This window comes from Ictalurus punctatus, chromosome 1 (genome assembly GCF_001660625.3).
Source record: "Ictalurus punctatus breed USDA103 chromosome 1, Coco_2.0, whole genome shotgun sequence".
Classification (NCBI taxonomy): Eukaryota; Metazoa; Chordata; class Actinopteri; order Siluriformes; family Ictaluridae; genus Ictalurus; species Ictalurus punctatus.
Window position 1 is genome coordinate 23298441 of NC_030416.2, and position 25147 is coordinate 23323587.

Sequence of the window (25147 nt, forward strand, 5' to 3'; positions counted from 1 at the left end):
TTATAATTGTATGAGGTTTGGTATTATGTGATGACTGGTGTTTAGTTTTTTCAGCGCCAATCACTACAAAAATTATTTGATTTGAGCCATCCACTAATTGATTTATTTGCGAGGGAGAGGAAACCGAAGTACCCAGAGGAGACCCCCGAAGCATGGGGAGAACATGCAAACTCCGCACACACAGGGCAGATGCGAGAATGCTAATCACTAAGTGTCTTTGGACTGGGGGAGGAAACCCCTGAAGCATGGGGAGAACATGAAAACTCTGTGCACACAAAATACAGAAGGACGGAATCGAACCCCCAACCCATGTAATATCCATCCATAAAATTTCTATACCGCTTATCCTTCAGGTCCATGGGGAGCTTGGAGCCTATTCCAGGAGGCATCAGCTACAAGATGGGGTACACCCTGGACAGGGTGCCAATCCATCGCAGGGCACATTCACACACATTCACACACCCATTCATACACTACAGACACTCTGGACATGCCAATTAGCCTACCCTGCATGTCTTTGGACTGGGGGAGGAAACCGGAGTACTCCGCACACACAGGGCAGCGGCGGGAATCAAACCCCAAACCCATGTAATATATTCATTTCAAATATCAGACAAGTTCAACCACACTTTTGTGTTTGTATTAAGGACCAAATACCACATAAATGCTCCACCTAGCGGCGACAAATAGCTACTGCAGGAACATTTTATGGTTGACCGAAATACATTAAAAATAAGAAAGTAGTGAATAAAATGGCACACGCAGTCTCGTTAATGTTTTTTATTTATTTATTTATTTATTTTAATAAAACTATTGTTAAAAATAAAATTGTTAAGTAATTGTTAAGTATAAAACTATTGTTTTCAAAATGAATTAATTATACACTTTTGGCATATAAAATTAATACATAGCTTCATAGTAATGGATATGTGTGTGCGCGTGCGTGCGTGCGTGTGTGTGCGCCTGTGCGTGTGTTGTGACTGAGAATTCCTGCGCTGGATGAATAGGACACTCGGAGCGTGTGTCTCGGTGCGGCTCTGCAGGGATGATGGCGGCGCCTGGAGCGCAGGACCAGAGCGCATTAAAGTCTGAACTGCTGGCGGACAAGCAGCCGGAGCAGAGGAAGCTGAACGCGGACGCCGTGACGGAGCTCCTGCGCTTTCCGGATCTGGATGAAAATAGCGGACACAGACTGGGTTTCAGATCTTTGGAGGACTTCGTCGCCGACTTCGACGAGAAGTTAAACGCGTGCTTTGGAAATTTCGACGCTAAACCCGAACTAATAGACGGCGTGAATCCTCTGACTGAGAGCACTGTGTTAAAAAACGACGAGTAAGTGAAAGAGTGATGTATGCACAGAGCTGGGCTTTTATCTTGCCTGAGATCAGAAACCCTGTAAGATCAGGAGATACCTTGCTAATAAGGCTAAAGTGCTGAACAGCCAGCCTTATTTATTACCTTTATTTATTTATTTACACCTCACGTGACGCACTGCAAGCGACATCCGTTTCCTAAAACAAAGGTCTCTGAATAGAACTGATGTTCTTTTATTTGTCTATCCGTGGTTCGTGTTTATTATTTCGATCAGGAATACATACAAAACATGTAACTGTTACAGTGCACCAGTGCATGCTGACCATTTCCTCCGTCTCCACTACACTAGTAGTGTCCTTTTCGAATGAGTCGACTCCTTGATTCGGATCTTTTACAGTGAACAGTGGGAGCCGACATGCAGCTCCCACAAACAGCGGTTTGTTTGGAAATACCATGACTGTCTGGTTGATAATCGATCAGCCTTGTGTATTCACGATTCAACGTACACAAAGGGAATCACAACCGCGATTGAAAAGCATTCATTGAAACTCAAAAAGTCCGCTTTTATTGGTGAGGTGAGCCGACTCATTGAAAAGATTCGGATTCCCATCTATGTAGTACACTAGTTCAGTTTGAATGGGGGTCACGTGACGTCTCTTTATACGTACTGTGTTAGAGTTTGCTTAAAAATCTGTTAGATGAAACATTGTCATGATTTTGATCTGCTTCTAAATAGGATAAAGTAAATAAAATTGACAAAATGGTTTCTTATAGCGTTTGAATATCTTAATAATTTTTTTTGGCCTCAAGTTCTTCTTGTTTGGAAATTAAACTCTGATAGTAATAGTGTTCATCCTCCCTCTATTCTAGGATCTGGAATGCTCTGACCGATAACTATGGAAATGTCATGCCAGTGGACTGGAATCAGTCTCGCACCCGCTCACTTCACCTCCCCGTGCTGAACATTGAGGACAGGCCAGTGAGTTGAACACCCATCTCTCCCTCAGCTCCCCTATTTTAAACCCAAAGTGATTTGCTCAGGTTTCTGATTGGACTCAAACTTTTCTTCTTTTGTTGTTTCAGAGGGTGGATAATGTGAATCTGGATGTGTCTGATGAAGAAGAGATAAGGGAACAGATGGACATGCACTCCATCATTGTATCCTGCATTAATGATGAGCCTTTCCTCACTGCAGAACAGGTGCTGTCTGAGATGTATGATTTCTGATCTGAGTTATAGAGGCTTTTTACTTTCCTATGTAGTCAAAGCAAAAAATGTGGGTGCCAGATTTTTGGACAGTGCTTCCTGTGCTTATTATAGGACTCCAGTTCACAGTCTGCTCATACTGATAATGCTTTAAGGTGCTTTAGTTCTGTTTTGTTTTGTTTTATATTATACATAGTCATGATGTAGAATATCATGTAAAGATTTATAATCACACTATCTGGTGTCTGGTTCATTTCAAGCTTTCCTTGCCACTGTTGCCTCTGGCTTGCTCCTTAGGGATCTAAATAGAAATCTACATCCAGATATCTGTAAAGCTGCATTGTGACAATGTCTATTGTTAAAAGTGTTATATGTTAAAAGCATTATATAAAGGAAAATGAATTGAATTACATTTTGAAGGCCTTGCTGAAAATCTATTTTTCTGACATCATTACCTATAAAGGTATTACACAGTGATAATACAGGGTCTCCCAAAAGTCTCCATACATAAGGAACTATGTTTTCCACCACCACTTTGGTTGTGCCTTCATCAGTGGATGTTCGTGGATGTCCACGTCTCGGTTGATCTGAAACACTTCCAGTCTTTTTAAATTTATTAGTAAGTTTCATAACAGTGTCATGTGTTTGATGTACTCACCATGTTTCCTGTTAAAGTCCATCACAACCTTGTGACAGCTTCCCGATCAAGCCACGAGAATGATTTCAATACGTTCTTCTTTTGTCAAAAGCAATAATAATATAAAAAAAATATAATATAAACTTTGTACTGTAGTATGAATTTTTTTTGTAAGACATTTTGCCAAAAAGTGTTAATTTCCTCTATGTATGGAGACTTTTCGGACACCTTGTAGTGTCATTATTTATCATGGTATGCTGTTATACTGTTAAACCATCACACCCTATCGATGTAGTTATATCACATAATCTTGGGATCCCACTATGATTTGCAGGTGATTGAGGAGATAGAGGAGATAATGCAGGACTCTCCAGAAATGCAAGCAGAGCAGAATCCTATTCAGTCAAACCTGATACACAGATCCACTAGTCACAGCTATAAGGAGAGTAAGTGCCAGAACACAGGTCTAATAGTGTTACATTTACATTACAGGGTGTCATTATTGGTAATGCTTAGGTTTGTTTAGTTTTTTATTTTATTTTACTGTTGCTACCTGACTGTGCTAATGTTTTCAGTCAACCACGTGAAAAGATGTCGACTTCAAGCTCTCATCTTCCTTGGCTTTTGTTTACACTCATTACACACTAATTTCCTGGGATTCATATTGTGCTCCATCCCAGTCGACTACCACATTAGTTTCAGAATTTTAACTTACACTTAACCCCTTTCCACTTAATTGCCACTGAATTTCTGCATAAATGTGCATGTGAAAAAGGGGCTTAGGCATGTATGAGTGTTTACCAGAGTGTATATTTGCAGGAGTGAGGAATCTCAGTGTCACAGAGCTGAATGAGTTATTGGAGGAGGTGGAGACGGCGATCCGCCACTATTCTGAAGAGCTTGTGCGGCACCTGGCTCTTAGAGACGAGCTTGACTTTGAGAAGGAAGTGATGAACAGTTTCATCTCTGTGCTGATAGATGTACAGAACCTTCAGAAGGAGCACAAAGAACTCCTGAAGAAGAAGAGGAAAATAAAGAGTGGAGTCAGACAGCAGAACGGCAGACTACAGAGATTACCTGCAAGTGTGAGTGAACTCTAAGACTTTCTATGCATGATGGAACGCAACAGTTCAGTTACAACTATGTATGTGCAGATAGAGGCGTAAGTTGCGTACTGTAAAATCCAGTTTCCGTTTCTGTCTTTGATGCATTTATATGATGAAACTTGCATCAGTTCGGAGTGAGTCTAATATTTAATATTTGAGCTTTATATTTAAACAACTTAGAATCGTTTTTGAAGTAAAATAACCAAAATCTGAATGACTATGAATAATTATAACAAATATATTGAGTAGAATAGTGTAGGGAAATACAAGAATATTGAGCAGGCATAGTAATGCTAGTTGTTGAGGTGATATTGTTTCCTATCAACACGCCATTTCCTGTAAAACACACCAGACACAGTTTCATTCATTTTATTAGTCTGTGTTCAGGGTTTTATTGGTATTAAATGAGGATTTGTTTATTTGTTCGGAATAGAAGTTTGGCTCAACCATATTTATAAAATAAGTCTTTAATTAAATCTGACCTCAGTTAAATTTGACCTATTCGAGTTCTAAAATAAATAAAAACGAGTTACTATAACTACCTGCAGGTGAGGTTGGAAAATGGTTCAGTTTTCTACTTGACTATGGCCTCAAACAGTTTTAAAATGCCATAGCAACCATAAATTGAAACTGATTCATGAGCTGTCAGTTTCATGATTTGGTCACAGATCCGTTTATATGTCATCCTCAAATCTGTGCTCTTTTCTGTGAAAGTTTGATAGACAGTAGCCATTTTTCTTTAATATCACCATACCCTCTGAACCCAAACCTTTATAGTTTGCGATATTATTTAACGATTTTTTTCTGAATAAGGTGTTGTATGTAATAACACTTGGGAGTTGAATGGCTGCTATCTGTGCTGCTTTTCCTATTACAGAGCTGTCTTTAATTCTTACCATGGCTATGTTTACATGCAGGGATTTATGTCCATGCAAAGGAATTTATTACTTAAGATACCAACCAACTGTTTACCTAGCTTGTTCAACTCCATTTAAAAGCACATGACATGTCATCTTAACCAAACTGATTTGGCGTTTAGCTTATCATATGAGGATGCTTTTTAATCACCTCTTTTTTTTTTTTTTTTTTGACTAGCTTTCAGTTTAAAAAAATAATAATTCAAATAGCCTTACTAAGCAAACAGTGAGAAGAGGATAATCCAAACTTGCAGTTGCTTTTAAATTTTTTATAAATGTATAACCTGAACTTTGTTTTCTCACAGCAAGTTTTTTTCCCCTTGCCATGTTGGCCAGCATGTGTTGTGATGCAAATATATATGCACATACTGTATACAATAACTTGTATTGTGAATAGAAATCAGTTTCTGAAATTTACAAATGGATTCAGCAGATTTCGTTAAATAAATAAATACATACATACATACATACATACATACATACATACATACATAGCCAATTAGAAATTCAATTCAGATTTGCCTCAGTTTGTTTACTCAGTTTCAACTGAGCTGTAGTTTACATGAATGTTTTTATTCTGATTGAGTCTATGATTATTAACTGATTATTAGGCTGCATTTAAACATGGCTACTGTTATTATTGTGTATAACAGGATAATTTTCTATTATTTCCCCTCCTCTTACTTCCTCTGCTTTTCTATACCTGTTCTGGTGTTTCAGCGCTTCAGCATGGAGAGCATCTCTACTGCTATTCAAAATGGCTTCCGCCAAACTTTCGGGAATATGGGAGGGGAGAAACAGGTGCCTGTGGCTTTTGACGTCTTTTCCACTCTCAACTCTCTCCTTTGCAGTGTTGAATATCAGCTCACATAGTTGAGATATTATTATTTAATCTCTAGGAACACCAAAACAGCTACTATCATTTATCTACTCACCAGTATCTTTTAAACCTTTTCACAGTACCTCACTACAGTCATTCCATATGAGAAGAAAGATGTGCCTCCATCAGTCGAAGATCTTCAGGTTCTCACAAAAAGTGAGTATTACCTACACCAGGAATATTCAGTCTGGATCAGCAACTAACATGACTGTATGGTGACAACAGTTACCTTTTTAATGCGTAACCATGGTTTAGTGATTTGTTTATGCCCCTAAATAAGACAGTTTGAAGTGGTTATGTTTTGTTTTGCAGTGGTGCTTCATGTTAAAACTTTCGACTAGTGACAGGCAGACACATCTGTTTCTTTTTATTTGCTGTGGAGAGAATTAAGTCGTACTACTCTGCCCATTTGTCTTTAAACATTCTGTTTTCATCATCACCTTTTTTTTGTTTAAACAAGCCAAGTCATTGGGTTGCTAATAAAGCAGAAATCACTAAAATGTAGGAAAGTCTGTGATAACGCTTCCCTTTCTGAGCTAATGTCTTTAGCACTGTAGCTAGTCTCTGGCCCAGTGAGTGGATGAATAGTTAAATGCAGTTAATATTAATTATGCAGTTACATAATTTATATTACATTACATACACGGGGGCCATGGTGGCTTAGTGCTTAACACGTTTACCTCGCACCTCTTGGGTTGGGGGGTTCAAATCCTACCTCCACCCTGTGTGCATGGAGCTTGCATGTTCTCCATGTGCTTCAGGGGTTTCCTTCCCCAATCCAAAGACATGCTTTGTAGGCCGATTTTCATTTCCAAATTGTCCATAGTGTGTGAATATGTGTGTGATTAAAGCCTTTGATGGGTTGGAAGCATGTCCAGGGTGTCCCCACCTTATGCCCCAGGTTCCCTGGGACAGGCTCCATGCTCCCCCGTGACCCTGTGCAGGATAAGCGGTATTGTACAGTATGTACACTATGAATGTGATTGTACAGAGGATATGTTTATCGGCTCTGTTGCAGTATTTTTTCAGATGCTCAGCTTCACATCTGGAGACCACAGCCCCAATACAGTAATATAAAAAAGTTAGTAAAGCTTTTCTGCCTCATTGTTTCTTCTTTCAACAGTTCTTCAAGCCATGAGGGATGACAGTGACAAAGTGCCCAGTCTTTTGACAGACTACATCCTTAAAGGTAAGTCTCAATCATCTTATAATTGTAACAGCACTGATTGCATAACATATATAGTAGTCCCTGAATAACTGAACAAAGCTGTGTTTTCTTTTTGTATTCCCTCCGTGCTCTTTGATCTCTTTCTGGTCTGTCATTACTAGCTCTTGTGTGAACAGTGTTAACACAAGTGTTGTAAGTGCTTATGAAGAATTCACTAAACACAGTGCCATCTGCTGGCAAACTACAGTATTGCACCCATGGTTGCGTTTCTATTGTGTTCACCTAGTGCTAATGTTTCTAAAAACACAGGACCTCAGCTTCTCTCTCACCTCTCCCCCTTATCCTGGAACAGTCATGCCCAGCCATTCAGAATTTCCCTAACTGTCCCTGTAGCATCTTTTCCTTTGTAATGACTTCACCTGGCTGTTACACATATGTGATGAGTTTAAAAAATATATATTACTGCATGTTTTCACCAGGGGCGTAACGTGGTCTGGGCATTTGGGGCTGTAGCGCCGAAAATTTTTTCTTTAGCACTGAATAATTCTCCACTTGGAGCGGTTTGTCACTAGGTAACTGAATGTCAGTAAAAGAAGACCACCTGTAATATTATATCTTCGGTGAATGGAGGCGAGACCAAGCAAAGTTCACAGGAAAGTACGTGGAAATGCTCTTGTCTTATTGAACGACAGCTCTCAATTCTGCCAAACCCTAGCTCACACAGTCAGTGTGAGGAAAAGTGTATATACGGCAATTTTTTTTAAACCAGTGAAGGGGTTGAAACTAAAACAGTAACATCCTCTCATGCTCAGCAGGAAAATAAGGTGTGTAAATGTCTGTATGAGTTTGTGAATATGTATAAGTTACGTGTACATTATATGAGCAGAGCATAATGACAGATAATGTAATTTGCATGGCACTGTAGTAACTAAACTCATACAGTGATAGCTTAGTTGTGCCTCCCCTTGGCTAGCGATACCAAACTAGCATAGTCTCATGTTACATAGCCAAAAGGTTTAATATTTTATCGGTCTGGTAGTTCTGGCAGTGATAACAACCAAGGCGATTTTTATGATAAATCCAACTTTTTGTCCAATTTTCAGATTTTTTAAGCAATTAACCATCACATGCAACGGTCCATTTAGAAGCATATTCTAAAAGTTTTTTGATGGAGAAGAATCTGGTCTCAGCCCCGGATGATTAACAGTCCAGCTAACGCTCCTGGTTCTCACCACAATGGCCTCACGTAGTCCTTTTCTAAAGCAGTAAATATTACCACTTGTGCACCTCTCTGTCCTGTCCCTGTCACTTGTCTGTACTCAGGTTTAGTTATCATACTAAATTATTTGACATTACTGTGAAAAGTGCCATTTTATGTCTACGCTCTCCAGAAAAAAGGCAAAATTAAACTGGGGTTTTATGGTACAGATGTTACTGGGGTGGAACGATCAAAGAAACACATCTGAAGTCCACTCTGAAACATGCTAAATATGTTTGTATGGAAATGTTTGTGACGTACTTCATGATTCTGGTGCTGATTTCCTGGTTGGTGCTTTCTTCCCAGGAGAAGTTGTCTGTCACACTGATATTACAGGGCCACCTTGCTAGCTCAGTTACAGTGGCTTTAACAGGAGAAGATATTCAGCGATCTCAGGCAAAAGTCATAACGGTCAGGATTCATTGTAAGCTCTCCCACTGTTTTATAGCAATGTTCATCATCATCTTAGTGAGAAATCCAATGTAGGAATAGTGCAGAAAACAAACACTGGACTCAAAGTTCCAGAATGCAATGCAGCCATATGGCATAGTTGTGTTATGGCAAAAAGTTGCCTCACGTGTTTCTAAGCTACAAGATGACACACACGATGGCGTTGATGGCAGTCTTAGCATGAAAGCACTGGAAGCTGATCTGTTTGAGCAGTGTGTACAGATGAGGAACGTGAGAGGACTGGACAGATTAAAAGCACAGACACGCTTTATATAGATATAAAGAGGGGCTAATTCCCCATTATCAGCAGATAGTTGAACAGCATTGTGGGTAATGTAGGAAACTGTTAGGCAAAGTGGAAAATAAACCAACATGTTTAAAGTCAACTCATTATAAGAAATTCATTTTAAAATAAGTTTTGGATACCACTGGAGATCATATGTTCATTACAAAAGATTAACCACTATTTTGGTCCTAATAAACAATCAGCTCAATGATGTAATTGATAAATAACTTTGTCATCTCTTTCACAGTGCTTTGCCCTTCCTAATACGGAGGTAAAGAATTTGTTGATGAAAGACTGAATTTCCACAACGTGAAAGATTTCCAGATGGATGTTGTTACTGTGAATTCATTTCTACTTTACTTGACCCTGTTTATACCTCTGTATAATGCAGTTTCCTCTCTGTCCCATTGCTTGGTTGTCTGCAAGTATCAAGTGATTGTTTCCATTTGCTACATGTTCACTGTTTATAAGGTAATGCGTTATTATTTAACTAAGTTCCATGTTACTCTCCATGCTGTATTATGGCGTGTTCAGCTAAAAAGAAAACTCTAAGTGTATTTTTTTTTCCAATGAAAGTGCTCTTATAACCACCCCTTGCAACAAAAATATGTTTAACCTTAGTCCTGATTTATGGACAGTGCATGCAGAATGATTTCTTCAGCCTTATGTGTGTGTGTGTGTGTGTGTGTGTGTGTGTGTGTGTGTGTTGTCGAAAGGGGTGTTTTAGTTCCAATCCTAAGGGTTGAATAGTTCTTATGTATCTTGCAAATATGTTAAACAGGTGTTGCTGTTCTCAAATGCTATTCATTCAGAGAAAAATAATGAAAGTAATACATTAACAAAAGTTTGGTTCAAACTTTGTAGGCAGTTGTTAATATTTTTGCTGAGACCTATTTGGAGCTTATCGTCTTAATGTCAACTTGATACAAACAAATGATTGTGGAGTGACATGGTGGCATAGTGAGCAGCATTGCCACATGACGGCTCCAGGGTCCCCGGTTCAGGTTACTGTCTGTGCAGTGTTTCGAATGTTTACTCTGTGCTCTCTAGTTTCCTCTTACCTCCCAAAAACATGATAGTAGGTTAATTGGCTACTCTAAATTGCCTCTATGTCTGAATATGTTTGTGCATGGTGCCCTGTGATGGGCCAATGTCCATCCAGGGTGTATTCAGACACTTAGTGTTCCCTGGATTGGCTCCATAGTGATCAGGATAAAATGCCTACTGAAGATGAATGAATGAATGAATAATAAATGGCAGAATTATTCCTCCTATCATTTTCACTATGTTTGTATCAATGTTGGTTTGATTACAGTTAGTGATATAACAAGCTTATATAATATAATTGTTTTGACTACTTTTATGTTTTTACTTATTTCTGTGATACTTATTGCTGTGCAAGATGTACCTACTAATTTATGCTTTCTGACACAATATTTTCCACCTAAAACAAAACAAAGCAAAAATTCTAAAATCAAAACATATTCTGCCTCTTTCGTTAAGCAGTATTCTATTTTACAGTTATTTCTTCTTAACCATCACAGTTTTGCTTTGATTTGTGTTTTGAGTCTGTAAGAAACATAATATAACTGTATGAGGAACACTGGCCATGGAAGGAATTCTCTCCAGCACAACTGGCTTTGTGTATGTGGTTATTTTTTGACTCACTGTATATGGAGCTTTTTGTATTTAGAGGTTTTACCTCCAAGTGTTTTCTATGGCTTCTCTATTTATTTCACCATGACCAATGCTTGTTTTCAGTGTTTTCCAAATGTTTGCATTTACTCTCTCTTTTTGCTTATTGCTGATTTTTTTTTTATCCATGTCCTATTTTCAGCATTTCAGTTTTTCTTCGTTGAGCTCTAAATGTGGGTTGTTTTGTAAACGACCCTTGTCTCAACATCACTTTGGAATGTAGCTACAATCTAGACCACTTTGCTGATTTATGATACTCCCAAGTAATGTTAAGGTCTGGCATTCCCTCCAAGTACGATTATATTAAACAGAGGTTAAGCTCTCATTTTTGCCACTCCCCAAAACATCTACTGGTGGGTATACTGTATGGTACATTTGTAATATGGCCCAGCAAACCATTATATGCTTTATATACAAACCATATGCTTTGGGTTTGTACCCTCCAGTTATAGCAGTTCTACTGATAGTAATGTAGATATTTACCTGTGAAACTGTATATCATAAATGTATACAGTTCTGACCATGCTACATGTTTAGGTAATTTCTATAAATGTTTGTGTTTACACTTCCTTACTTCCCATGAATAGACCAAAAAAAACTGAAAGATAAACAAAGTACAAACATCATTATTTATTGAACATACAGGTGCTTTTGGTTTCTGGTCAGATGGCTTAATTGAAAGCTTGGATTCTGCTACTACAGACAGGCAAACGTCCCCCATATTTGGAGGACACTGAACAAAGATTAATAAAAACAAATTGCAGGGAGAACCATTACCTTTTAATCCAGGAATACCACAGCCTGTCCTCTTGTCTGGTCGGTTTATACCAGTCCATCATGCAGTCATAGCTTTATCAATAGGCAATGTCCATGACACCAGCAAGCACGCTCGCTTTTAATTTACTCAGCCGAAAAAAAAAGATAGACGTTTATACAATAGCAACTCTACATAATGTCAAACAAATCTACATTCAAACCACAAAGCGATGCTGTACCAGGACAGTGTCTGAGTCAACATATCATCAGCCTGCTGTTTCATAAAGGTCCCAATCCACTACAGCCAGTTCAATATCATTCCAACTCAATGCCAGACTCCTCTGCATGAGAAAGAAGTCATATGAGCAATAGATGCCCTTTTGAATGCATTGAGCCAGAAGGGAGAAGGGTTTAGCTTCACTGTTCATGTCACTTGTCTGATCAGTGCCTCGTTTCTCTTGTGCATATACAGTATACATTTAAATTATACAGGTAGCAGCAGCACCCCTGAAAGTGGGGGGTTAAGGGGCAGAGGGGTGGGAGAACCAGCGGAGGGTTATTTGAGAGAATCACCGTACAGATCCTCACTATTCCACTATAGTGTCTCTGCTCTGGGTCCTTCTGCGACGCTGTTCTGTTTTGTTCCTGCTGTTGTCCTCCCGGGTACCCAGCTCTCTCTCCCGCTCTCGCTCTCTCTTGCGCTCTCGACGGCCCTCACTGTTTGTCTTCTCCTTTCGATTGTTGCGATTCTTCTGCTCTCCTTTATGTGGGCCTTTGTCTCTCTTCCCTAATAAAACAAGCATTAATAATATTAGTGTTCGCAGAGTCTTTTTTCAACTCCAAGTAAAGTTTTTGGGTTTTTTTCTACGTTCTATGGAAGCACATAAACCGCTCAACTATGTCATCTCTTCTTTACTATAGCAGTCTAAAATAGTTAACCACTTAAAGCTCAGTATCTCTCTTGTAACTTGAAATCTTATTAGTCATTCTACTATTCATTTTACTGTAGCTACTGAATAATTCACAGCACTTACTGAATAATAACTGAATAATAAGCTGCGGGTTATATAGGTGCTGGAGTATACCTACAGTATTGGCTAATAATTAAACATACAGTACATTTTCTTGAGTTGTCGCTCTGGTAAATATCAAGAAATTTAAATGGACTTATTATTCTCACAGTGCTATATATATATATATATATATATATATATATATATATATATATATATAAAATATGTAAGATGAATAATGAATAACATTACGTCTCTGTAGTCGATGCAGACGCTGTGTTTCAACAAACCACAAAATGATAGTCATTTTAATAACCTTTCTCATTTTTTAAGCAGTACACTTGGCAAATCTTCCCTATTCTGATTTGTAATTGTCAAAAAATAGAGGATCTTAAAATAAAATTCTGTTGATGTTACTTTATCTGGTGTTGCTCAACACTCCCATCGAGCCAATTTCAATTCCTGCCGGAGGCTTATCAGTGGATGAGTGGAGCAAGGCTGAGCTCTGTTGTGTGGAGGATTGGAAAAGTGCTGAGGTGGACACCCAGCTGCCTCCCCCTGCTTGCATCCCTCCACTCGGACTCGATTAATCAGTGCTGCTCTCTTTGCTGCTAGGGGGATCAGGGCAGACTGCCCACTGCAGCCCACACTGACCTGCACATTCCTGGGGTTCGGCCAGACCGATACGGGTCCCTACCAGCTATGGCTGTTTAAAAAATGTGCACAAATAATGAAGGGTGAAAGTGTCGGCCGTGAGGAGACACAACTGCTCCTCTATCTCTCACGCTCTCCTTGAGTAGGCGGACCCCACCATGCCTCCCACAGACTTGAGTCAGTTGGGATTGTTATGAGAGAGCTGTCTCATTTCAGTTGCGACTGATCAGCCGTCTCTCTCTCTCTCTCTCACACACACACACACACACACACACACACACACACACACATGCGCACACACACACACACACAATAATTCCATGCCCATCACTCACTCACACTGACACCCCCTCCCTCTCTCCCGGCTCTTTATACACAGGAAGTCCACTCTGCACACATTGTTTTCTTTGTCATAACGATTTAGAGATCAGTGGATTAGTCATAATCTCTGCATTTCCTACAAACCAAGCCATAACACCATCAGGGTGCTGCTTGGATCATTATGGATATGTTTATTGGGTCTATTTCAAAGCTAGAAGGTTGTCTACCATTTTTATAAACTGTCAAGCGATGCATTGATTCCAAATGGGATATCATTATACAGGCAGTTTCTTCAAGAATATAACACATTCTTCGGCATCTGGTCACCATTGCCGGAGCAGATGGAAGGCCTTGTTAGATGATCTGGATGAAGGATTGGTGGGGGAGTCCATTTAAAGCTGGATATGTACAAAAAAGCCATGTGAAAATGGATCTATTCATCACGCATGTATTATCAACAAACTAGCCGGTGCCTGAACCTCACAGTCCTCAAAAACATGTTGCAACCCTTAAAAGCAAGTTGGCTGCCAAAGCTTGGCTTGGAGTTGCTTATGTTTCTCAGCTCACTGTCAAAATTTCAACATAGGCATCATCTGGCACTGATTATTCATAATTTTCAAAAGAGTGATTGAAAAAGGGTAAGGAAGGAAGGAGGATGTTGAAGACTACATGAGAACCCAGATGTAATTGTCACAGGTCTTAACTGCACAGTGGACTAAAATCACAGAAGGTTCTCTATAAAATTCTGGCCTCAAGTGCTGTTTATGATTGGTAAGGTCCTGACTGGTGCTCAGGACTGCATTTCAGAGAATAGCTCAAACCAGATATGACGTGGAGGACAGAGTGCCAGAATTACATTAATGAGGATGTGGACAGGCATGCTGTCATCCGGGGGCTTTTGGCAGGAGCCAGGCAGGGATTAAGGGCTCTGTTTCGTCCCAAGGGAGGAATGCCTCAGGCTTCGACACCTTGTTGTGACTGTCCTAGCAGGGACAAATAAAGGGACAGTGGTTTCAAGTTTAAATTAACCCTCAACCAAAGTGCTGTTGGTAGGCCTGGACATTTATATCCAGAGCATGCATAGTTTGAATTGGGAACAGATCATATTAATGTACATGATGGCTTAATATAAATCAAGTTAAAGCTACCTTACTTGAGTTGAGTTGTATGGACAGTTAAATAAATTAAACAGATGAGGTGAAATAGAATGACCAGGGCACAGGATTCTGGATCGGAACAGGCTGCATATGATAAAAGTCAAGAAGCATGGAGGGGAAAAAGAAATGGCAAGTTAGGGGAAAGCAGAGAGGAAGGACTTGGCAGGAGGGAAAATAAAGCCGTGTGTGTATGGGGGTGAGGGGGAGGATGTATCAGTGTCAGAGGGTTGCTTGGGATTACTCAGGGCTGGCGGGGGTCGGACCACTGACCCTGCTGGGGTACGCAAAACATAAACATGGATGGGACAGAGCCCTGGCAGATAATTAGTGCTCAGTAGATGTTCCAGGAGCAGGGGCAGCTGGGTAATCACAGTCGGAGACGAGGTCAACAACCGAGCCTGTAGTGTGTAACATGCACCCTTGTTGGCGGCCCCAGTGGATCAACATCATGCCGACTCATTGCTACGAGCTAATGTGCCACGGAAGCCCCTCTAGGCAAGATGTGTGTGTGTTTCTCTTTAGTGAGAGAAAAGCAGAGAGGGGATACAGAGTTGTTATTCATCTCCCCACTCTTTTTGTGTCAGATTCTAAGCCTAGGCTCTTGGCTAAGCTCTGTTTTTAAATATGCCGTATAATTCATTAGTATATAAAAGGCAAAAGAGGATCGTAAACCAGCACACACGGTCTGGGAAACTTGATGCACATTCACACAAGGCACCAGGAGTTAATGAGGGATGTGGTCACAAAGCCAATCTGTTATCTATCACAAAGCTCAATTCTACACCTTAAACATGGCAGTCCAACCAAACGATCATTCAGAGCATAATCACATAAATATGCTTTAACAACATAGCCAGTTCATCCATGTTTGTTTTCTTTTTGCTTTGGTTAGAAAGTATTTATGCTCCTTAATTTAAAAGAGCTTTATTTTTCATGAGGTATGAAGCTGATACTGATCAAATCTAAATGCTTTTAATCTTTGGCATAACACGCAGCACTGTGGGCAATAAATGTTCTTTACATAAATCAGGTTAAGGATTGCAAAAATGTTAAAATTATGATAGTGCCTGCTAATTCCAGATGTCTAGGCTCCATTAAAAAACTGTCAGAGCTGATGAGAGAAAAGAATGATTCTGAAAATCAAAAAGAATAAATAATCTGCTTATTATGTAATAATTACTATAAATAGAAATAAATATGCTTTTCACACAGAGTGACATTAAGTTCTTTTTTTTAGCTTTTCCAGATTATCTCTTATTTACATTGCTACATGATTTTGTATCACACCTTAAGCAAGCAAAAGGAGCACCTAGGAAGTACGTGTATTTAAAAAAAAAAAAAACTACATGCCTGAAATCTCTGAAGCCAAACAAGAATCAGGAGGTTTTAAGCCTCACTATGTCACATCCATACTTAAGCTGAAACTTACCACATCTTTTTTTCTTAACAACGCATTCTCTCTTCTCTAGAGTGGAAGGGCAGGGGTTGCCCTGAGGACTGGGGGTCTGCAGAACTTTCCGTGTGCGGCTTTCTTCTCCAATGCAGTTTTTCCCTATCCGTGAGCACGGCCCCCACTCACTCCACTCTCCCACCTCACAGTGCACTGAAACAAAAGACAAGATAGTGAAGACAAGGCAATAGAATTCTCCCCTTTTCTCATTGAGAAACACATACTTCCACACTTTATTCAGGAATGTATTGGATTATGTGTCTGGTGGCACTTACCTTTAGGAATACAGTCCATTGACTGCTCGCTGGGCTCAAATTCTTCAGGGCAGATGCTGTGACACTGACCATGCAGTAGATAATGACCTGACATACACCTTGTACAAGTGTCACTGTTCAGGCAGGACTCACAGTTCACTGGGCATGCTGTAAGACCATCACACACACACACACACACACACACACACACACACACACACACACACACACACACACACACACGCACACACGCATACATGCAGATTTGTATTATTTTCCAGTGACAATTATTAATGCCGCTCATTAATGCTATGGCTACAAATAGATCTAACCCAAGCCTTAACCTCAGTTAAAAGGAGACTTTTCTCTTTTTTTAATGTGCAGTTTTTGTAAGAAAGGAGTTTTCCTAATGTGGACCAGCCAAGTGTCCCCACAACGTTAAAAAAAAAAGTGGTCCCCACCAAGATATAAAAACATAAACACACACAATCATATTACAGTATAATAATAATGCAGATACAGGGCAAGAGCTTCAGTTATGTACACATCAAACTTCAGATCAAGTGTGATCTCTGTGACTTTAACCATGGCACAGTTGTTGGTGCCAGATGGGCTGGGGTGAGTATTTCATAAACTCCTGATTTCCTGGGATTTTCACACACAAAAGTCTCTAGAGTTTAGAATAGTGTGAAAAACAGAGAACACTGAGTGAGTTACAGTTCTGTGAGTGGAAATGCCTTGTTGATAACTAGATCAGAGGAAAATGGCCAGATTGCTTCTAGCTGCCAGGAGGGGTACAGTAACTCATATAAGCACTCTTTACAACCATGGTGAGTAGAAAAGCACCTCAGCATGCACAAAACATCGAACCTTGAGGTGGGTGGGCTACAACAGCAGAAGACCAGATATCTGAGGCCCTCATAGGCACAGGATCACACAAACTGGACAGTTGAAGATTAGGAAAAAATTCACCTGTGTTCAACTGTTCAGTTTGGGTGAGTCTGAGAGAACACATTTTTCCCCATTCTGATGTTTGATGTGAACTTTAACTCAAGCTCTTCACCTGTATCTGCATGATTTTATGAATTGTGCTTCTGCCACATGATCGGCTAATTAGATAACAGCATAAATGGTTAGGTGTACAGGTGTTCCTATTAAAGTGGACTGTGTTTATACTTCCCTATAAGTAAGACAATACTATTTAAATTATCGTAATCACATTACATTTATAGACTTAAGTTAAATTTTGTTACGTGTGTTCCATCTATGCTTATAAGCACATCACTTACTCAGAATGCATATAAATTTGCCAGCCCTTACAGGATTTGTGTGCACCTACGGGAGGTGGTACAAGCAATGTCAATGTGACCAGTGTTTATAGAGTGTAGCTTACATTTGAAAATGACTGAGGATCAATTTAAGAATACATTATTACATCAATATATTCAATTTCACTTCAGGAAATGTAATAATAACAACAACAACAAAAAAGCACTACTGTGATGTGTGAACTATGCCTAAACCTGAAAGAACTTTCCATTGACGAGTAATGTGTCTAAGCATCTAATGATGTAGCATGTTGAACCACTTAACCTGCTCTGTTACATTTCCATTTGATTAAGATTACATTTGAACCTGATTGCTTGTCAGATTATATAACTGTTTTCAAGTAGCATAAGCTGAATTCATCATTTAAACCCTGCGTTGTTATGCAGTGTTAATTTTGTTCAGGGTAAAGACAGTGATCAATCATGCCTTTTAAACGACATTTACTGTGGTAGGTTATTTCTTGCTTAATAAAATACTTTAACATGTCTGTCAACCTTTTACTTTTTAGTTGGAACAGATTTGTATGGGTTTTAGAGAGTAATCTGAATGTAAGATAATGAGTAGTGTGGTTTTATTTTCTAGATGTAATGAGTAAAGTAATCCTACTACAATTTCTTAGATGTAACTGAATCGTTTGTAATGGCTTCCTATTGTTAGTCAACCATGAAAGCCAGCCAAATTGCCTTGAACATTTGATTTTTCACAAGCTGTGCATGAGAACAGATTCTGAGCTTCAGAACTGTTACTGCATCTAATATAATATGTAGCTATTTCATTTCCTCATACCATTGAATTGCGAAAAATCTTTACAATGAGAGAAGGGTACTCACGCGCAACACACTCCCTCTTGATGTCACTGGGCACGAGATCATCTGGGCAGCTCTCTTGGCATTTCCCCTTGTGAAGATACGATCCTGCTCTGCAACGTGTGCAGAAATTCTTGTCAAAGCAGGTTTCACACTCAGAGCCACATTCTGAAAGACACATCACAGAGTTGTTACTCATCACGGTGCTTATTAGACCACTAGAATTACATCTTTAAGACTGTTTAGAGGCAAGGATTAGGAAGTGTTCTTACTGGAGCAGTCATTTTTTTCAGGTGACCGAGTGCCAAAGAAACCCTTGGGACAGGAAGCCAGACACACGCCGATCTGCCTCATACCATCCCTCTCCAGATGAATGAAGAGCCTGGGCATGCATGTCAGGCAGCCGTTCGAAGCCGAGCAGGTCAGACAGCCTCCCAGGCATCCCAGGCCTCCTAAATTCACAAGGCAAAATAAAGAGCTTTCATTACACTTCAAGGCAGATTTTAGTGCGAGGATGTTCTTCCGTTTACTTCCGAGCCGGTCACTAACGCTATGCTTTATTTTTGCTTTTTAAACAGTTGTTGAAAAGTGAAGCTACTCTGTGTTATGTATTCAGATCAGATGTTTTACAGTCTTGCACCTTCTGAGATACATGTGATGTGTATATATTTCATGGTCTTGCACATTCCTAGATGTATATCTTTCTATCCACAAAAAAAGGAATGATTCCGTGCTGAACAGCTGAATTTCTTTTATTATTCATTTACAATGTCCTCACATTTTCCTAAGCATTATACCTACTTTAGCTATAAAGTAATTAGAATACAGAGCTCACCATTCGGTGCTTATAGTCTTGTGGTACCTAATCATATTTCAGTTTCTGATTTGGTTTAAAATTTCAGGTAACCTTTAAACAAATCAACTCCAGGATATGAGCAAAGATTAAAGTGTTCATAATACTCATACACCTCAATGTTTTTGTAGAACATTTTGAAAAACACCACAGGCGGAACTTTGGCTACCCTCCACATTTTGAAGCACAAAGAATGTTTGTAAAAGTTAAATAGTTCCAGGTTGAGTTAAAGAAAGAGCAGAGCTATTAATTAAGGCTGCGACAATGACCATAATGCAGCATAATAATAAACATGACAGGAAGCACCCTCATCTGTGTGTTCTCTTGCCATGGAAACTAATCAGCAGAGACACGCTGCATACCGGGGTTTGCACGCAAATGTCAGCACAGTAGCAGTTGCATTCATAACCTTAATAACAGGACAACTGTGTTGTGGAAAAATAAAATTGAGAAATAAACTCATGCCAGCACGAGACCAAGGGAACAGGCTGGAGGAATGCCCTACAAACATGTCCACTAACATGAAAACATCCTCCCTCCACCTATTCTTGTGTTATCTCAACGCTCAAGTCACTGTGTTATTCCACTACTGATGTGAATTGGAACATAGAGGGCGCAGGTTTGTTAAGGAGTGAGTTTCAATATCAGGAAAACTGTGTAGACACTGTAAAGCAGTTTTGGCAGTGAGGGCACACTGTCTTCCAAGTCCTCAGTTTCCAAAGCCAGTGCAAATAGCAGTGCAATGTGAGGCCTCACTGTTTCAGTTTAAAGATTAATGTCAAACAGTCAAGCATTCAGCACAACAGTCAGTTAAGGCATAAAGCATATAGCATATGGTCACTGATTACATCAGCTTAACAGTGCTACAGATTTGTGCCAAAGTGACTGATTTACATTAAATACTTCATCAAATTCCTGAGTCTAAAAATGCATGATGCTCCTTGGCTGCATGTTAAAGGACTCCTGATTGAAGTCAATCGGTTCCATGTGTTTCTTTCAGGTGAGAAGCTCAGATGGTAGAAAAGATTGACCTGAATACATAGGTTCTATGAGGAGAGGTTGTGGGCCAGGCAAGAGTAACTGTGCTTGATCTCTGTCTCAGTCTTTAAGGGGAGCAATATATGTCATATTCTAGAGGTTTTCACAGAAATGAACTCAAAGTGACATGACATGAATAAACGCATTCTAAAAACAAACAGTGGTTATGAGGGAAACTCTGTCTACTGTGAATATCAATTGCAGTACATAACCTTTCCCTCGTAACTGCACTCAGACATCTACATGAAAATACACAGAGATAAACAGAAGGTTTATCCCCACCATACCACACAAGTGAAGAGGTGTTTTCAACCTGTTCTTTCCCTTCTCTTGCATTCCATGCCACTGAACTGTGCTAGAGCATCTTTTTTTCTCTCCTGATTCCCTGAGTTCAGCCTTGGCTGACAGATTGCAATAGATCATGGATATTCTGTTTGACATATCTTTGCGATCTTTACAACTGCTGTCCATTGCCCACATGCATTCCTGCCAAGACCTTCTGATTCACAGAACTATTAACTCAGAGGAATTTTGCCTGCCCTCATGCTGCCACAAGTTCTGGGCTTACTTGCACAAGTGAAGCTCAAACAGCTCTAATATTTAAACTCTCACAAATTGTTTCGTCACGGTTAAAACCCAGAGACCACAAAACAAGCTTTCCCAGAATCAAACTTATTAGCAGGACTGTTAAAACTTAATTAAATCATAGTATTTCAGACTCAAGAATTAAGGCACAGAACTGAACCATGGCCAGAGACTTCTACTCTGAGTCATCATCGAACACAGTTCATTTCCTGAGACATTAATTATATGAGGTGGCCACACACAGACACAGCTGATTAGTTAAAATGAAGCAAACAAAATAAATGTGTTACACTGATGAATATTGGCTGCATTTGGCATATTTAATGCACATAAACTCATTAATGTGCAGGAGATGGGGACTGCGTGCTGGTATAACAGTCGTATGAAAATGGAACAGCACGATGCATGAAGATGGTAATACATCTGGAGGCTCAGTAACATCCATATGACTCATTGACCAATATATTTAAGTGGCACTAACTCATGCATAGTCATATTAAATCTTATACCACAAATGATAGGAACCTAAAACATTACCTCAAGCTGCAAACACTGAAATGAAATCAAAGTAATAATGTACCATAGTACTAGCATGTGTCACTTTAGCGTGCAAAAAACAATTCTATGGCACGGTGAAATAGGACTGCTCATGCAGGAGGCAGGAAACGTTTGAGGTCAAGCGTCCGCTGGGTCACTCACTGTAAATTCATATTGTGATCTCTCATATTGTGGTCTCAAAAAACTGATCGCAACTCTATCAGATGACAGCCCTGAGTTTGTAAATGAATTTTTATTTGAAGATTGTAATGATGAGTTCTAGTGGAACTAACCATTCATTCCACTTTGGAGCCATTAGCAGAACAATATAGATTATTCTATCTATTCTACATTTACACACATTTCCTTTCTAGCCCTTCATGCAGCAGAGATCCAAAGAAATGTAATGCAATATGCTGAAACCTAAAATTTCCTCTGTTATTAACATAAAAAATAAAGAATTAAAACTAAATGCATGCAGTTTATTGAACTAAACTAGCTTCCTGACAGATGATTAAAGATATTTCTTGTGAGCATAAAACCACGAATTACAAATGATAAAAATGAATCTCCCTACACAGTTCCCACTGACACGTAAGTATATTTTCATACAGCCCCCCCCCCCCCCCCCCCTTTCAAATAAATAAGTGTTATTTTATATAGTTAAAATTTCAAGCTTCATAATTATTCCACTTATGCAACGGGTCTGTCAAATGTATTTGACACTTTCAACAAGAACATACAAACCAGTTTGCCATCTAGAGACATTGGCGCACTTTTGGGATATACAAAGGTCGCAAAGGCAATGCTAAATACCTATATATTGGCAGTTATTTTTGTTTTTATAAAATCTATTTTAGTCTCTTAATTTGAGCGTACTAATCCCAGTGTTTGCTTTATTTCCGAATAGGTTATGCATTATGCATGTGTAGAAAATGATTTTGTCTCCAGTTAGCACTTTTCCTCTTACAGCAGTCTCTCACTTCAGACTCTCGGCAGCTCAGAGGTTTGTTAAAGCGCACATTGAGACACTTTTCTATTTCGCACTGACCGCCAGAGAGCGAATCGAGCAGTGCGCCCTAATCGCTCACTAAACCCGATAAGCACAAATTGTAGCCACGTGTAGTTTACATGCATACATATTTAATCCGACTGCTGCCTTTGTAAGGGAAAGATATTTCATACTGGTTGTTTATGAAACCCTAAGTGATTTGACGGGATGAGTGACTTCATCCTGTGCGCACGGCAACCTGCACAGCTGCGGCTTTAAGTTTTGGGCGAATTCTTTATATTTTGCTTAAACAATGTAAACATTAAATGTGATAAAAACACAAATGACTTGTAGCGTCATAATAAAACAGTAGGTTCATTTTTTAAATGCCATCTCGGCCTGTGCGCGAGTGTCATCATTTTAAAATACTATATTTTCATTTCTTTGGAAATTTATTACAGACTTAGCTAGTCTACTATTTGTGTCTCTTCTTTTAGAAACGCACAACCACCTTCACCCGAGTCTTACAGCGTAAGCCATTCAGGTCTACACTCTTTCGTACAATGATGGATATGATGCGTCTATTTGGCTATTATCCACGCAGTTTTTGTAAAAACTTTGTAAAAACGGCTCTTGATAAATGCATCCCAGAAAAACTGTGCACCCTCGGCGCGCGACAGCAAAAGTGTGTGCAGGTGCGCGCGAAGCCTCGCCCAAAGAGCCAAAGAGCGCGCGCTACTTACGCTCGTGCTGCCGGTGCCTGGAGGTATGATGCTGACAGTTTGCGTACTCCATCCAGTGCAAGATCAATACAATGGAGATTAGTAGCAATTGCATAGTAAACGGAGGAACGATGCTTGCCTTGCCTATGTTAATGTCCAGGACAGACGCGTTGCGCCGAAAATGTAATGCAACGCACGCTTTCTACAGCGGGAAGAAGCCGCAACTCTGCTCAGGCGAATTTACAATGGCCCAAAAACACCTGGGCCAATTCGGCACCACCATCCTGTAAGAAATCCTCATAGAAGCCGCTAAAAGAGCGCGAGACACCTCGGTATCCACACGGTGTAGCACATTTCATCGGAGCGTACAAATCGTCAGTCTTCCGTCCGTCCCACAGATTTCATAGCAAAGGCCAATTGTTTAGTTCTTCGTCGCACCACGAACCACAAGCCTAAAGATGGGAATTGGGCCGAAATGTTGGCATGAAGAAACGATGGAAATGTGGCTTATCCACTGCCGTTATCTTCTGTATTCCCCGGTGGAAAGAGCGCGGTGTGTCCAGGTGCGTGAGCGCAACTTTATCGGATTCGGTATGCAGGAGGAGGTCCGCGTCTCAACGGTATCTCACACTATTTTAACCAGAACTTTCACATAAATTCGGCTTGAAATCTCAACCTAAACTCGCCTTTTTATATGTATATATTACTGACGCAGTCTAGACAGCGCAAATTTTCACGGTTGAGCAACTCTCTCTCTCTCCCACTCTCTCGCTCTGTGTCCACGGCGCAACACACTCTCCATGCGATAACTGATGACTTCAGCTCTCCGCCGTCTCTTTCCCCCAGTACTGAACTCCAAAGTTTATTTAGAGGGTGAGCCCCCAACGTCACCCCCACCCTTTGTAACACTGACAGGAAGAAGCCAACCTGAGTATTATAATCATATCATCCGACTATCTGTCAAAGTCTATTAAAAGTACTCTTACAATGAATGGATGTTATTAGCAAGTCAGAAATTAACATTAAGCAATTTGCGCAATTTATTCTGACAAAAGAGTTAGAATTTTCATCTGGATCATATTCTAAACTTTCTATACGCGTTGTTTCCAAATGTTTGCTTGATAATCGGCGACGCTATGAGGCTTGTAGGTAAAACAAACATAAAATGAATTTGCACTAGTATAAAATAAATTTGCACTTCCACAAAAGTTGATGTGGTATGCAGTGTGACTATATGTAGCTATCTACTGACTGCTGGAAGGTTTAATGCAGGTTAAAGAAGATTACAATTGTAATCAGAATTGTAAGGAAAATAATTTTTAATTTTTATTTTTTTTTTATCATGGCTTATTAGAACCCATACCCTTACAATCACTTAGTGATCAGGTCAGCTTTAATTTTAGAGATTTATTTTTCATTTAAGACTATGCAAACATAAATAAATAAATAAATAAATAAAGTCTACGTAGAATGAACACAGTAGCACATGGCATTGATCAAAAAAAAAAATCTTTCTACATCCATTGTGTTAAAAACATTTTCCATTTTCCATCATCCCACATGTCAAAGTTGTCCGTTAGCAGTCCCAAAAGCAAATGCCAAGGGATAAATATGTAAGGACTTTGTGAAATTACAATATAATAAACTAAAGATGTAAAACAGTATAGAAAATAAAACATACATACACTAATAGGAGGGGGCAGGGGGGGGGGAATCTAGTTTTGTGGAATACAGCAGGTTATTCATCATATGCTAAGAGTTTGC

General features: G+C 39.5%; 2 protein-coding genes across 3 annotated transcripts; one reads left to right on the forward strand and one right to left on the reverse strand.

Moving 5' to 3' along the window:
- Positions 1–38: 38 nt before the first annotated feature.
- Positions 39–12481, forward strand: fez2a (fasciculation and elongation protein zeta 2a). 2 transcript variants are annotated; one of them, XM_017476471.3, is made up of 9 exons: positions 39–1332; positions 2185–2293; positions 2398–2514; positions 3492–3603; positions 3977–4242; positions 5901–5981; positions 6141–6216; positions 7184–7249; positions 9470–12481. In XM_017476471.3, exons 1-9 carry the CDS (start codon positions 1046–1048, stop codon positions 9484–9486), a joined length of 1131 nt encoding a protein of 376 aa, XP_017331960.1. In that variant the 5' UTR covers positions 39–1045; the 3' UTR covers positions 9487–12481. The 2 variants fall into 2 exon arrangements, with proteins under 2 accessions (XP_017331960.1, XP_017331971.1); XM_017476482.3 differs by lacking the exon at positions 5901–5981 and having other exon boundaries at positions 40–1332.
- On the reverse strand, positions 11533–24227 carry rspo3 (R-spondin 3). Its single transcript, XM_017476493.3, has 6 exons — positions 23405–24227; positions 18930–19109; positions 18682–18825; positions 16544–16690; positions 16248–16421; positions 11533–12460 (listed from the first exon to the last, which is right to left on the reverse strand). Exons 1-6 carry the CDS (start codon positions 23496–23498, stop codon positions 12261–12263), a joined length of 939 nt encoding a protein of 312 aa, XP_017331982.1. The 5' UTR covers positions 23499–24227; the 3' UTR covers positions 11533–12260.
- Between the last annotated feature and the right edge of the window lie 920 nt (positions 24228–25147).

Coding starts and splice junctions, on each gene's coding strand:
- fez2a (XM_017476471.3), top strand. CDS start 1,046: ATGATGGCGGCGCCTGGAGCGCAGGACCAGAGCGCATTAAAGTCTGAA. Junction 1,333..2,184: donor ACTGTGTTAAAAAACGACGA/GTAAGTGAAAGA, acceptor CCTCTATTCTAG/GATCTGGAATGCTCTGACCG. Junction 2,515..3,491: donor CTTTCCTCACTGCAGAACAG/GTGCTGTCTGAG, acceptor TATGATTTGCAG/GTGATTGAGGAGATAGAGGA.
- rspo3 (XM_017476493.3), bottom strand. CDS start 23,498: ATGCAATTGCTACTAATCTCCATTGTATTGATCTTGCACTGGATGGAG. Junction 18,826..18,929: donor TGAAAAAAATGACTGCTCCA/GTAAGAACACTT, acceptor TGTGTCTTTCAG/AATGTGGCTCTGAGTGTGAA. Junction 16,422..16,543: donor AATGGACTGTATTCCTAAAG/GTAAGTGCCACC, acceptor CTTTTGTTTCAG/TGCACTGTGAGGTGGGAGAG.